Consider the following 15,733-nt stretch of genomic DNA (forward strand, 5'->3'; position numbering starts at 1 on the left):
GATTTATTTTCCAGTTTCTGATGCTTATGCTATCGTTTATTAATCAATCTACACTTATACATGTCATTGTACTTCTCCTTTGTCATGCAGATTCAGCTTTAGTACACTTTTAGCTTCTGGAACATCTTTAGCCTCCATATTTCAGTTCATATAGCTCATATTCAGTTCATATCGTTCATATAGCATACAATTCACTTCTGACACTCAGGGCTCTGTTGCTTTACGGGATCTGGAGACCCTACAGAAAAATTACTTCAGCTTTCTCCTTCTTCAATTCCCCTAAAGAATGCCATCAGCTCTTTAATAACTACCAATTACAGATTGTGCAGACTTAAAAATGCAATGACTGGTTAAAAAACCAACAACAATAAAACTATATTGCTTTCTCTAATTTTTATTATTTCTTATTAGGTAATCTGAAAAATGCTGCTACAAAATTTAGTACAAACTAACCCAAAACTCAGCTTGAGGTTGATTTTTTTTTTCTATTTATCTTAACCTGAGACTACCATTTTAAGAGACAAGTAGCCAAAGCACCAAATTCTTAACACAGTTTGCACTATTATTTAGTGTTAGTATTGTTTAGATCAAGAGATTCTAGGACTTCCTTCCTCTTGTATGCCTACAGCAGAATTACAGGTTAAAAATAATCAGCTCTTAATTTTCACTATTTCCTAGTTCAATGCACGAACAGATTTCTGCCTGGTATTAATCATAGTTCACTACAACATAACTCGTAAGGAGGTTCTATTCACAAAGTACATTTGAAAGCACATTTTGGAGCTAAATCTCTCACCCACAAAGAAATAATAACTGGTGCTACTGGTTTGAAGGAGATTTCTACTTGAAAGAGATGCATGAAGTACTAGCTCAGACGATAAGTAGATGTCCCCTACGTAAAAATACGTACCATATCAATACCCACAGAGCAAATGCTATACACTTTTAAGTCTGAAGACTACATAAAAAATTAGCAGTGTACATATAACTTCACTACGGTAAATGACTTTTTTGACTTAGTACTTAAAGCAGACTGAATAGCCAACATATTTGACTATTTGCCCCAATTGCAAAATGTTTATGAATAAACTTATCTATTATTGAAAAATACTTTCCCAAAAATTCTGTGGATATTTAAATTCTATACTCTGTCTAAAGATAGTACATAATCAAAAGCCAGTCTGTCCTAGTTGGCTTTATAGGTCAAAACTGGTCAGACCTTAACATCCAGAACCTATCTGAATCCAGTAATGTTATCAAACACCCGGTTTGCAAAGGCAAAAAAAGTCCCTGAGTCTTCCACTGACTATTGATGTGTCAGTACCTCTGAGAAGCAGTCTGCTTTTACTATGGTTCAGAGATGTGAAATGAATTGTGCAGCAGCAAAAAGCAGGTTAGGAGCAGAGCTGGGAGTTGAAAATAACCTCTTGATTGACTCCGAGTATACTCTGTTCTATCCACAGGGTCACACAAGCTCAGAACTCTGAAGTTCAGAGCTTTTCATATGCCATCAGTGTAGAAGCCCCAGGTTTCGTGGTTTTCATGGATTTCTCAAATACAGGGCTGCTCTGGCAGCTGTCTTCTTTATGAAGGCCAATCAGAAGGTATCTCCAACCAAAGTAAATGAAGTTTAACACCATTCTTTACCTGTTTCTTTGAAAATCCCCTTTGCATTTGAAGTGCCATATAATTAGACCCAGATCTTGTACTCACTTGGAACTATCACATCATTGATACTAAAAGTATGCAAGCTATCAATTTGTTTTAAAATTAAATACTCTGATGGAGGAGACCCAAGACAACCTTAAAATATTAATACATGATGCAAAAGCAGTGATCCAGAGGGAGCTCTGACTAATTAACAAGCTCTAGTCCCAGGCCTTGAATGATAATACTGATGAAAACTCTGACGAGGATTTCATCGAATTCTAGAAGATCCTTGTTGGGCTTGGGCTCAGTGGAAAACATGGGGGGAAGGAACGACACACATCAAGGGAAAACTCATACAGATCTGAGTTCATACAGTTAGAGATGTTGATACAGGCAAACTTTTTAAAGGCCAAAGGAAATCATCATGCTAATATAACTGATATGGCTGGCTCTGCAATTTACAAGGGGAATATCCTAGGCAGATTTTTTTCGGCAAGGAATTAATGGCTCTGTTGCTGCAAGAAAGCATGGCTGCTGAAACAGCCACAAAGACAAATACGAATTCTTCCAGAATAACATGAGAACATGTGCTGTGATGATTTACTCTACTACAGCAGGTTTTCAGAATTTCTGGAAGAATCTTAGGGCCTGAGTTTGAGCTGTCTGAATAAATTAAAGATGTAGACACTCCTTCTGTATTTTTGCATTTTCCTTCATACTACTTCAGCAAAATTAGAATGATTGGAGGGTATTTCACTCAACAGTAATGGGATTTAATTCTTTTACCTAAGCAACTATTCACAAAATAATCACTGAAGTAATATATATATATACATATATATATACACTCACACACACACATACATGTATAGACGTGTGTGTATCTCAAAAAGAAGGCTCTATGTCAGAGAGTATTTAGGGGAAAACATTCAACTCCATTGGAAATCCAGAATTCTGTACTAACAGGAAAAGCTAATGGCTCTCTCACGTATTATCCCACTTTTACATCAGTATAGCTGCACCAGTCCTCATAAAATTTCTCTTAGTGTGCAGAAAATCAGAATGCGGACCAAAATATTTACGCTGAAGCTCAAGGCAGTGTGTGTCCTTTGCAGAGCATAAACACATTGTCCCAATTAAAGGTCATGTATGAGCTCTATTCCTTTCAAATACTGTCACAGATCTCTTTTAAAAAGGTCATAGGTAGGCTTTAAGTCAAGAATATTTTGCCTTAAGCTATAGCATTACTTACTATAAGCACCGAGGCCTAAGGCAAAATCTGCATGGAGTAAGGCTGCATAGTAGATGTGCTTCTCTGCTAGGGAAGTACAGGATGTTAGAAGGAAGAGCTGATCATAGACATGATTATTTATATACCACTTTCTTTTAAATGTGGGATTAAATACTAGAGCATCAAACTCATGCATCTGCAGGCCTACTTTGGGAACTCCAGAATAAGCAGACGAGTAGAGATGCTCAGGATTCTACCAGAATAGAAGCAAGACCTCAGTTCAAGTTGAGTTTATTAAAATGCTTTGGTTCCAGATCCACTTGCTAGTCAGCTGCTTCAGTTACAGAGACATTTTCCAAATACTCTACTGTGCTGTGAAGAGGCATTAAATCAAAGGATAACAAATCAAGATACTGTTTCTAAGAGCAATACAAGATTACAACAAATAAAAGTGAAATACTTTTTTTTTTTTTTTTCCTTCTTCTGGCTTATCATTCTCACTTCCTCTCTACATACATTTTTTTGCCAATTTAACTCACTGTAAGACACTAAGTTGAATACCAGTGGCAACTAGCAAGTGCTCAAGTGGCAACATTTGGAAAAAAAAAAAAAAATCAAGTTGATGAAATACTAAAATTCACACCGACTTTGAGGAAGATGTATCAATTCTCTGAAGCAGATATTCAGTGTGTAAAGTGTATAATTTTCTTGCTTAAATCAAAAACTTTAGGGATTTATGTATCCACTTTCCTTTATGTTAATATCAGAACGAATTTGATCATTTGGGAGTTTTCCTGAGGCTACCTTATTCATCTTCTACCCATCACAACTAATCATACCAGCAGCAATAATAATAATAATAATAAAATAGTAAGTGGATTGGATAGTAATTTATAAGAAGTACTATTTCCTCATCTTGAACCTGACTGAGATACTAACGGCTCTCTTATTCTCTGACCTTGAGAATAATATGAAGTGGCAAGTAAAAATTTGGGAATGAAAGAAATCCTTACTCATCACAGATCTGTCTAGTATCCGCTGCAGTCAACTGGTGTTGACTGACAATAATAGTTATTAGATAAGGACAAAATGTCTTTAGATTATCTAAAAAACAGGATGAGCCACAAAAAATGACCCATTGACTCTTATGTTTGAAATGCCCATTAAATTGGAGTGCGGCTCAGATAAAAAACAAACAAACAAAAACATCACCATATTACCACCATCAACAATAAAATCCTACTGCACTGAGGAGCACATCTAGCTAAGGTATTAATTTGATACATTCATGATAGTTCATGGAAGTGTGTCAGCTCAGCAAAGGTGAAGTTGCTCAGTCCTCCACTCAAGATGAACACCAGGCCTATTTAATTATTTTTTTTTAAAGAGACTCTTAAGAAGGGAAATTGGTTACAGAAGGAAAAGAGTAAGTATCTTTAAGCTTGATCTATTTATTTAATGAGAAATTTACTGAGATACAAACCACATGCAGAGAAGACCTATGATATGCACTAATCACCAAATTGAATTGAAAAATACAATCCAAACATTAATTACACACATTAGGTTACTTATGTCTAGAATTGGTAAAATTAAATTCTCATATAATTTAGAGAAAGAATAAAAACAAGCCAACAAAAACAAAAACTGTTCACCTCTGTATTTAACTTACAGCAATAATCCATTAATTCACAGGGAGAAAATGACTCTACATGATTTTTTCCCCCCAAATTCCCCAGAGCCCTGAAATATCTACAACAATGTAATTGGTTCCAAAGCACCATCACTTCCAAACATTCATAGCCATTTCAGCTACACATACAACTGTTTCATAACCTTACGTAAAGGTATTATATAAATGTGATTTATGATACTTTTGTGGTGTTTGGATTTAATTAAATGTTGTGAGTGACAACTGTAAATAACTACTGCTGTTTGTTTTCTATAAAAATCTACTCATTACACAAAGCTTGATAAGCAGACTGAATGTGGCACACACAATGCAAACAATAAAATGTATCATACAGGACAAGCTTTTCTAAAATAATGAATCTAAGATCAAATTACATTTTTTTGTATGAAAGACAGATACCTAAAAATGTGATACTACCATGGAGTTCATACACACTGGCTTCCAAATCCAGTCTCTTCCATATAACATTACCTTCTGTTTTGTTCTGAAATTATTACTTGGTAGACTCTATCTTTACAATTTCAGAGTTAAAATGACTTGTACTTTTTAAAAAAGATTTCACTTACCCTAGTGCCCCTTTGAAAGAACAAAACAAATTCCAGTATTGTGTATTAACTTTTAGTATGTCCCCTAGTAGCTTAAATGCCTACTTTTCAACTGAGTTTCAAACTCCTTAATTTGTTAGAAAAGTATGAATTATGAACATGTTACACTTAGAGGATTTTAAAAAATATATTTGACATCTGTTTCATAAGAGATGTTTTAAAAGCTATTCAAGTATTACTGAATTTCAGAACAGATACTTGTTAAATAACTACTAGTGGTAGAAAACATGGATAAATTAACATTAACTTTTCAACAAATGTTTTGACATATTTTTGAATTCCAGAGTCTAACTGGATTTATCAAAGTTGGTAGGTAATCCTAAGAATTCTGGTTAGACGTAAACATTCCTTCCTTTACCATCACAGACAATGAAACAGCAGGAAGACCAGCTATATCTCTATTCACACAAACCAAGAGTTTTTTTTATTATTGTTAATAAATATTTTTTCCCATTTAAACATGAAAAACAACAATTATCTAGGACAGCTCAAAAGCCTATTAAAAAAAATCAATAGTAATAACTTAGAACCTGATGTTCAGCTTTATAAAATAAAAAAACATTTCAATTAAAAATGTGAGTATTCTCATTTAAAAAAACAAAACAAAACAACAACAACAAAAAAAACACGCTGTACATTTTTCCCTGTTGTATTCAATGAAGTAAAATTATGTATGCATTTAAAGACAGGAGAAGTAACATTATGGGAATTACGTTTCTTTGACTTGTTAAATGAAAATGTGATTAAAAGTTTGTTACAGATTAAAACCTTGTGAATGATTCAGATAGAGAGAGACTTTTTGCATATAGTTGACTGGCTTGAAATTAGTTCTGAAATTTTGTGGTAATTCCAATTATGAAATGTCCTGAAAAGCTCCATTCTAGTCCTATTTAGTATTTTTTCCACAGTGAACAGGACACAACCACCAGAAAGTTTTGGCAGTTAAGCAAACAGATCAATAGGGCATGAAAAAACAATAAATGAGGATTATTCAATCCAACAATTATTCAAGTTGAAGTTTATGATTATTAAAGCTATGTCACCTGTAGATGGATATGGAATGCTTTTTCCCACTTCTTCCACAATTTTGAATCACTAATTACCACCGTTTTGCATGCAAGGTTTGGCCATCACAACCTTCTGAAGCATTCCTCAAAGACGCCTACAAAGATGCCTAATCTCTTAACCTTTAATATATGTATTTTTTTCCTTTGGGTGACTGATGCTACACCTGTTAGTTTTTAAAATTTGTCTCCCAAGTTTTAGATACTTATTATATAGTTATGCCAACAGAATAGATACAGAAATTCAATTAGTAGCCTTAAAAGGAACAGTGTTTTGTTTTTACATATAAGAAATGTAAGTGCACCAACACTCAAAGACATATTAAACATGCTTTAAGTGACAAATTTTCAAAGTTAAGATATAAAGGCCCCTAGGTACTAAAAAAAACACAACTGTGGTGTGTAACCAAAATATAATAATCGCTATAATTATAAGGTGATTTCTAAACCATTCAACTTTGTTACTGAAGTTTATTTGGAATACAATTCCACCTAATGAATAACCGAATGACCAAGCACTGATCAAAGCTGGCTTGTTATGAATTCAGAAAGTCATGGTGGGTGAAATGACACATACACAACAACTAGGTTTGCTGTGTGTTTCTGACAAGACATTTTTAAATTTCTGATATAGAAATTACTTAATTCCGTAGCATTAAATGGCTCAAGGAGCAGTAAATTTTCTTGGGTTCACAAATAATGGCAGATCTGGATTCTGATCAGCAGTGGTCATATAATCAGTTATAAGTAAATAGAAATAAATATGTTTCATAATAAATTTTTACTTGTGAAATGTTAATTATAGAAAAAAAAATCATGAATGGCCTTATTTACACAGAATGAATGCCAGCAAAAAACAAACTTAATTTACCAATGACATACTGCCAACAAATGGTGATTCACTAACTGAGCAAGTGAATTGACAATCATTTTCCATAGAAAATAATAGTAGGCAAAAATATAACTTGGCAGAATTTCCCTCCCGTTAATGTGGACACTAATTAGCATAGTCATATAAAAAAGATTTGGATTAAATATGTCAAGGTCTCACAATTGTTTGAATTCCTCTTTGCTTAATTAATCCAAATATTTAAATTAGCTTCTTCATGTAATTTGGTGTTTCAACCAGAATCCCAGTGAAAGGCACATAAAATTATTATTTGCAGACTGCTTATGTAGCTCCCTTTTAAAACCCACCATTAAAATAAAGACATAATCCCTTTGCATAAAGTATATTTAAGAAGTCACTGTTTCTGTTAATTATGCAAGAACTTACTCTACTCTCTAACTGACCACTGGATCTCACATAGTACCTGACTTATCAGGTTCCTTACTTCTCTTTTTATCGGTAAGTCTATACCATTCATACAAATGACATTTCATCTAAAATGTCTTCCTTACTTTTCCTACAAATTTTCAGAAATTAAAAGAGAAAGTGTTTTTGAATATGCAGTGATCAGAAAGCTTGTGAAGTGTCCAAAACTAGGTTTTAGAAAATCCATATGCACATAATACAGAGAATAAACACTCTTGTATGCATTTGCGTGTCAGTTTGCTATTTCCCCACAGTTTTCTGGAAGGTATGGTCCTTGTTGCATTCACTGAGTACTCTGCATTTAGTGCAGTTTTCACTCCAGCTTTCTTTCACAGGAAAAGCTACTGTTTTTCATCGTTTTCCCTTTAATTCTAGTACTTATATTTGTAGGCTTTTGTAGCAAGTATTAATTATCCCTAGGACTACATTCTCCTTTTGTTATACTAAGATGGAGTGCCCATAATTTCATTAAAAATCTTGATCATCAAAACTGTGTTGCAATACTAGTAATACTGTTAAAGAACAGGAGAAACAATGCAAGCTGGCTCTGCAAGTCTGAAAATGGAAGTATGAGTTTTACCACAGAATCCAAAAGGTACACTGAGGTATCTTCCACAAATCCAAAAATTACAGAAGATTTCTATCTACCCAAACAATATGGTCTATTCTCCCTTTTCATTTTAAAACAGACTGATATTGTTAATTCTAAATTTGTTTTTCATCTGCATTTCTATTCTGATACACTTATGTACGGAGAATTACTGTTATGATGAATTACTAAATACAAATTAGAATGATATTTGTTTCTTGATGGACTTTTTAAGCATTTCTTTAGAACTTGCATCTTTAACAAGAATCTCATGTAAATGGATGGACTTCCTTCAAGATTATATGACCTCCAAAACAACAAATCTTATGACATTTGCACATCTTATGACAATCAGAATTTTGAAGTAAATATATAATTACATTGTTGTCTTGGCAAGTGCTGGAAAGTAATATCAGTATTCTTTATTTGATCCAACTGTGAGTACCCTTGGGAACAAATGATGATCTTTGCTGGGCTGTTCCATCACTGACATAATATTTGGCATGAATTCAGAATTCTGTCCAGCATTTGGAAGCAATAATTCATATAAATCTTTTCAATGTCACAAACAGTATGACAGTTGCATTAATTACATATAATATTAGCCTACAAACAACAAAAGTATACAGATTACCTTGCATGCATTTTGTCCTTATTAAATGGGGTTTCAGGTTAAACATGCAGAACAGATATAGTCTCAACAACACAGCCTTACCCATTAAAGAATCAGAGATAAGATGGAGGGTGTTTACTAGAAGAAAAAAAAATGAAGCTCTAGTCATGTTTGACTAAACGCTAACCAATTCACTGGTACGAAGTAGGACTCCAAAGAGATGCTGTGTCCGCACTTCTGGATAGTACACAAATGCCATTACAAGAATTATAAAATATTCAAACATCACATCCAAATGCACCACAGAATTAAAGTGGAAATGGAAAAGAGATTTCCTTTCCTTTCTTTCCAGAATAGAGGGCATGGCTTTAATACACTCACTATCGTCTTTATTAGAAAAAAAGAATCAAATCTTAATAAAGTGATAGACAGATAAATTATAAAGAAATTCTCTCCTGCACAGCTCCAGACAGTTTACAATTTTCAAATCATCATCATGGATTGTATTCTGAATTCAAAGAAACAAAATTAGAATAAAAGAAGTAGGTCAAGGAGCTAATGTAATATATTTATTCCTGTAAAATTGCAAATACCTGTTTTCTGGGAGTCAGGACTGCAGAAATTATAGGATAGCAAAAGGCTAGCCACCTGTGAGGAGAGTATCTTTTGCAAACGCTGTAGCTAAAATGTGTACTAAGATTGTGACTGACATATCCAGTACACCTGGAGACATACATATATAACAGTATAAACACGTTTCCACAAATAAAAATCTTTTTCTTTTCTCTCCTGAAAAGAAACGATTTTGCATTGCACTTTTCACAATACTTACACAGAATAAACCAGATCCTTTCCATGAGGAAATTATCATCTAATCACTGTACAGAAGTGCTTAAAATATTACTAAGAAGCAATTTGACCAATACCATTTTACTAACTTATTTGGACAGAAAATGTCAAGCAAGATCAGTCTTAAGCTCTATTTAATTCAAGATGATACTTTAAGCAGTATTTAGTACCAGATGTTTTCGGAGGCAAGTCAAAGAAACATCAGAATAGCCTAATGAAAATTAGCTTGGTAAATTTATGGAAAAATAACACCCTAAAACTCATACTTTATGAAAGTCAAATTTAAATCCATTTTATGCACTCTATTTTAAACTGTTTTCATCATCCAGTATGTATCTTACACTATTTCCACTTCATCTTAAGTATTAATAAATGCATCAAAAACTCAGAAATGGTAATAACATCATTAGTTTTAAGCCTACATGCATTACATGAGCAGAACTATGGAATATCCTGACTGTAGACATGTTACGAAGGTGCGAGCTGTGAACCTGACATACATACTTTAGACAGCATTTATTAGACAGTAAGGGTAATACTCTCACCCGAATGTCACTTTACATCTGGTAAATACACAGGTTTAAATGCATGTTGAGAAACAGTCTGGACAGTTCAGATTAGGAAAAGAAAAATCTGAGTTCTTGTAATCATTATAGACTGCGCTACTTCAAAGCTGCAAAAAGGTGTAAAAGCTGAAGGGCATGCAAGTGTGGTGAGACTTGGTATAATGAACAGTTGAAGTAAATTATCCTTTACAACCTCTTAATACACTTTGTAATTTTTTCTACAACAAAGTTTAACCTGCTTATTTAGTAAAAACAGTTCATGTGTATTTGCAAAGTTAAAATACTTAAACAGAAAAACCTACATCTGTAATTGTTTAAAATCAACCAATATATAGGGGATTATCCACGTAACCTCATAAACCATACATGACATAAAATATTTCTAACCTCTGCTGTCAGTTGCTGAAGAGAAGGAGATGCAATAGGATGTAAAGTTGAGTTGCCTCTGACTGGATTATGGAGGCTAACGTAAGCCACAACATTTCTTTGAAGAACTCTCTTGAGATCCTAGAACAGGAACAGATCGATGGTTATTAATACACACAGTTATAATGAAGATTTGTTTTGTTATTTCCTTTCCTTCTATGGAAAGACTGCACTCTGTGTTTTTGTCCTTTGTGAATCCCTAAGTATTACTTAACTACTGCTTTTTACAATATGCTGTTAAGAACTTCAAAGGATATCTTAGAGTTATTTCTCTCTATAGCAGAAGTTATAATTCCATTTCACACATCGTCTCAACAAAATGCAAACAGGCCTAGGAGGAATTAAAAATGACTACACTTGTAAGGCCAAAAATGAAAACATTACATACTGTGAAACAACGTGAAGGCCTTTTACATTTATGCCTGACAGAAGACAAACTTCAAAAGAGATCATTATCAAGAGTTAAATGCACTGTAATTTTTAGAGACCAAATTCAGATTTAAATTGCATAACTTTCCAAGTGTTGTCATTTTATTATGTCTTAGACTATGAAAATAGTATGTACAAACTGTTTCAATTATTATCTCTTTTAAAAAAAATCCCCCTTGCCTTCTCAGTAATGAGGTACTTTTTGCATGAAGTGGCTCTTCATATTGAACAGAAGGGGTGTAACGCAATTACATCTGATGTAAAGCCGACTTGAAGTGGAACTAAACAGATTTTGCTTGCAGCCTGGATCTTTTCAATTTGATTTTTTTACCCCTTCTTGTTTTTGAAGAATAATCATGTTGGAAGTATGATGATGTAGGAAGCTTCAAATGAGAGCTAGTTGCTTCTCATGCATGATAAAAAGAAATTAACTCTTAATTTTATCTACTGTTTTAGTTCAGCAGCCATGAACCTGTCTGTTAGTTATTCCTTTAATTTATCAACTGAAGTCCACTGCAATTATATATGATCAGCAAGGCATTTTCATTCACTGAGCTGACTTCTATTCTGCTGAATGGAAAAGAGCACAAAGAATTGTCTATATTGGACTGTAGCTTTTAAGCACAAATACATGAAAAGTGAAACAGCAGTAGCCACAGGACACTGAAATGTTTATGTAATTAATGTAAACCATGGTATGGTTCTCCTCCTTTTATTCAGTGTGCTCATGACTCAGCTCTCCCAGCACTAAGTCTATCAATTAGAAATCAGTAAGTAACTGCTGAACCTCCAAGCAGCCACCCTCTGAGGCACTCCTGGGCCTAGCGCTGTGGCCTAACGCTGACAGGCAGCTGAGTGCCACATGGCTGCACGCTCAAAGCCCTTCTTGGCACAGCATGGCCAGGAGCGAGATGGAGGGAAAGAAGAACAAATATTTTAGGTTCAAGATAGGAGCAGCTTAATGAAGGAAAAAGCCAAGGCCATGAACAAGCAAAATGAGAAAACCGTTATTCTCTACTTCCCATCAGCAAGCAACATGCAGCCACTTTGTGGGAAGCAGGGCCTCACTACAGGCCGCAGTTGCTCAGGAAGACTGATGCCATCATAGTGGGAGCCCCCGTTCTCCTCCCCTTCCCCAGCTTTCATTGCTGAGCATGATGCCATATGGCATAGCCTGTCTCCTTGCTTGGTTTAGCTCGGCTGTGCCAGCGACGTCCTCTCCCCACCTCTTGCCCACCTCGTGGCTTGGCGGGGCTGGAGACCCAGCCTGGACACTGTGCCAGCACTGCCATGGGACTGGGGTGCCACCAACACCCTTCCAGTTACCAGTGCAAAGCACAGCACCATGTGGGATGCTGTGGGGAAGTTAACTCCATCCCAGCCAGACCTAGATACGTGGATCATTTTAGAGGTTATTTTTCCCCCCAAACTCTGGCAATGTCCTCCTTTACAGTCCTCTGCCGAAGCAGCGAGCAGACTCAGCTCACAAAGTGCTGTGTATAACCACTGAGCAACTTCCAGTGCTCTTGGAACAACTTTCCACTCCATTATCACACATGCTCTGTTCCACAAGAACTGCCTCTCTACAGATGTTATGGAGTATGTGAATGTACACAGACAGCTGTCACAGACCAGTTAACTTCTATATGGTAATTTCATACTGCTTCTATGTTTTCAACAAACATAATAATTACTGCAATGCTTCCTTCTGAAATTGTTATACCTCTGCCCATTCATATGAACCAATGTTCCCAAATGATGTTCCGCCCCAGGAGCAGAAAACAATGGTCCGGTCAGGTCGCCAGCCTCTCTTGACCTTCAACATCAAAGCCTGTATAAATGCTGTAATGATAGCAGTGCTACTGGCCCATTCTTGCCCACTGGAAGTATTCAAACTGCTGTGATGACTACCAATTAGGACATATCTGTCTGAAAAATAAAGAAGAAATAAAAAAAACAACACCAAAAAGAGAAAATCTTACTTCTCCTGGATACTAACATTAAAAAAAAAAAAAGTGCAAAGGATGAATTTTATTAGTAGTCTGTAATATCATTAATACAACACAATGCTGTCAACAGAAGTTTATATGATCACGTGCAAGACAATTGTACAATATAAACATATAAAACTGTGAATAACACTTAAAAATGAACTAATAAATATCTATACTTTCCTAATTTCATCCCTGTGCCCTCTCCTTCACTGTTTGCTTACTAGTCTCCCCAGCCAGGACTGCATATAGATAACCTAATAGAAGTTCCATGCTTTATTAGAGTGTTCTTGAAAAAAAATAAATCAAATAAATAACCAAGAAACACTACCTTAAATACATATTAGTGTCCAAAAAAAAAAAAAAAAAAAAAAGAAAACAAAAGATGTGATAGTACAACGAGAAACATGAAGAAAATGCATAGAGTATTTGCACTCCCTCACCTGGAAGACTGTGTTCAGTGCTCACCACCCTATCTCAAAAAAGACATTGCAGAAACAGCAGTTGAGAAGCTGGTAACCAGAATGGTTAGATATCTGGGCTTAGACTTCCAGGTAAGGTGACATTGAAAAGACCTGGACTGCAGGTTTAGAGAAGAGACACGACAGAGGAATAAAGATAATGAATGATACAGAAAGGTAAGTCAGACCTAGCAACTTTGATGATACTGGAAGAAAGTATTTTATAAAATGAAAGGCATTAGGTTTCAATCTGAAATAAAGAACATGTATACAGTTATTCAGAGAAAAACAGAACAAAACAAAACTAATTCAGAGAAATTAAATGAAATCTTCATCTCTCAAAGCTTCATACAATATACAAATACTGACTCTCAAGTGTAAAGAACCATCTTTTATTCTGAAAGGATGACGTGGTATGAAACGACATGAACTCCTAGCGTGACTGACGTGTTTCAAGAAGTCTACACAGAGTTCTGCTGAATGACTTATTCAGCTATTAGATGTGTATGAGATGAATTCATGATGGGAACCTCTTTGAAGGATTGCCTATTGGGTGTGTTCTGATATAGAACTAGGCTTTCAAAGGCATGCTTTCCATATTTCAGGACATTGACAGAGAACAGTTATTAAGTGATGCCAGATCAGCAACAACCTTCGGATGTCACATGGGTTCCAAGGACTATAAAGAGTTTTGGTTTCCTGTTAGTTCTCTATCCAAAAGAATTAATTCTTCACTGATGTCAGTACACTGGACTGTAGCAATACAGGGAGGTGGCAAAATATCCTCACTTTATACTGATTATAAAATTAAATATCTACTCCATGGGGATTTTTTGCAGTGACTGCTGCCTGGAAAGATTTCTTTAACTGAACACTAATACCCTTTGATTATAAAACCATTCTTGATGATATTGAACTTTTACTGGTTTTGTTCAACAAAATACGTGGTGATGTTGGGTATTGATAAGGTATTGAAAATGCTTTACTAATAGGGGAGCTGCTATGTATCTGTAATGTTTTCAGTCAACTGCTTGAGGGGGAGAGGAGTGTATAGGTATGTAAATGAAAATTTGTTTCTTTAGAGCAAATATGCAAAATATAAATCTAACTGTACAAAATGTAACAAAATGCAATCTAAGATATAATTAGACTTGTTTGTTGCATCATGAGAAGTTCAATCATAGATTGCAGTGACGGTGAAAAGTCACAGGATCTTAAACTTCCTTAATGTTAAGCAATTGGGAACAGAAATGAATAGAAAGTCCTTAAGGGATTCTGAATTACTAGAGCAAGTGCAGGGTGATCAGACCAGAACAACGATTGCCCCTTATTAAATCTCTTCAGCTTGTGAATAGTGAGTATGAAGGGAAATGGAAAGAGACCTTATGAAAAATAGTATAGGACATTTTAATGGAAAAAGCTACAAACAGTAACTTACTGTAGGAGACACCAGCAAAATGAAATGAGGTATAAGATAACAGCTGGTGCCGCCTTTGAAATTCTTCATCTTTGCACATCTCTCTCTTGAATAGACACAATACCCTGAAGCAAGTGACTATGGGAAAAGCATAGGAGAAAGGATGGCCATGGTTACAAGAGGCAGCTGCTGTCCTTTCTCATAATCTTTTACAGAAACAGGTAGAGACAGATACCATGTGGTAAGAAAAAAAAAAAAAAAAAAAAGAGAAAGAAAGGACTAGATGTGGAGAAAAAATATCCATTACTTTTGAAAGTGACAAGATGGGATAGTGTTCAGGGTAGTGACGGGCTGGACAATGGGCATTTATCATTGAAAATAGTGACTTTACACTATCTTCTTGTTATACAGCCCATTTTCAATCACGTTCTACAAAATCAATGTTATGTTTTTGAGATTTTTACATGCCGCCAACAATCACATTCTTCTGCACTTAAATCTTTTAATGTCTTGGTCAAATAATATCACCACTACATAGGTGGGTGAGCTTGTGTGCACGTTAGGATGTCTTAAAAAAATATCCAAACAAAACCAAAAAACACTCTTGGAGATGCTCTCCAGTCTTTCATTAAGCTACACTGAAGATAAATTTGGCTTGCTCTCTGCAATCCTGGGAACATAAAGGTGAACATTCCAGGTAAGTGAAACTACTAAAACCCCATCAAAATGACAGAGAATCAATGCCATGAAAACATCAGATATTCTAACAGTTGACAGGGTGTAGCTATAGCAACAAGGAAGAGTAAAGAAACAAATGAAGGTTTAATTCATCCT

At 35.0% G+C, this 15,733-nt stretch overlaps 1 protein-coding gene across 10 annotated transcripts in view; it reads right to left on the bottom strand.

Moving 5' to 3' along the window:
• Window positions 1-15,733, bottom strand: part of NAALADL2 (N-acetylated alpha-linked acidic dipeptidase like 2) — a 419,953-nt gene that overhangs the window by 92,874 nt on the left and 311,346 nt on the right. For all 10 annotated transcript variants that reach the window (XR_014318086.1, XM_082766747.1, XM_082766748.1 and 7 more), the window contains 2 exons: window positions 12,754-12,959; window positions 10,563-10,682 (listed from right to left, as the gene is read on the bottom strand). Coding sequence is in view for 9 of the 10 variants with exons in the window: in XM_082766747.1 (XP_082622873.1) it covers window positions 10,563-10,682; window positions 12,754-12,959 (326 nt within the window). In the remaining variant the exon portion in view is untranslated. The remainder of the gene's footprint in view (window positions 1-10,562; window positions 10,683-12,753; window positions 12,960-15,733) is intronic.

This window comes from Aythya marila, assembly GCF_965140915.1.
Source record: "Aythya marila genome assembly, chromosome: 9".
In the NCBI taxonomy this organism is placed as follows: Eukaryota; Metazoa; Chordata; class Aves; order Anseriformes; family Anatidae; genus Aythya; species Aythya marila.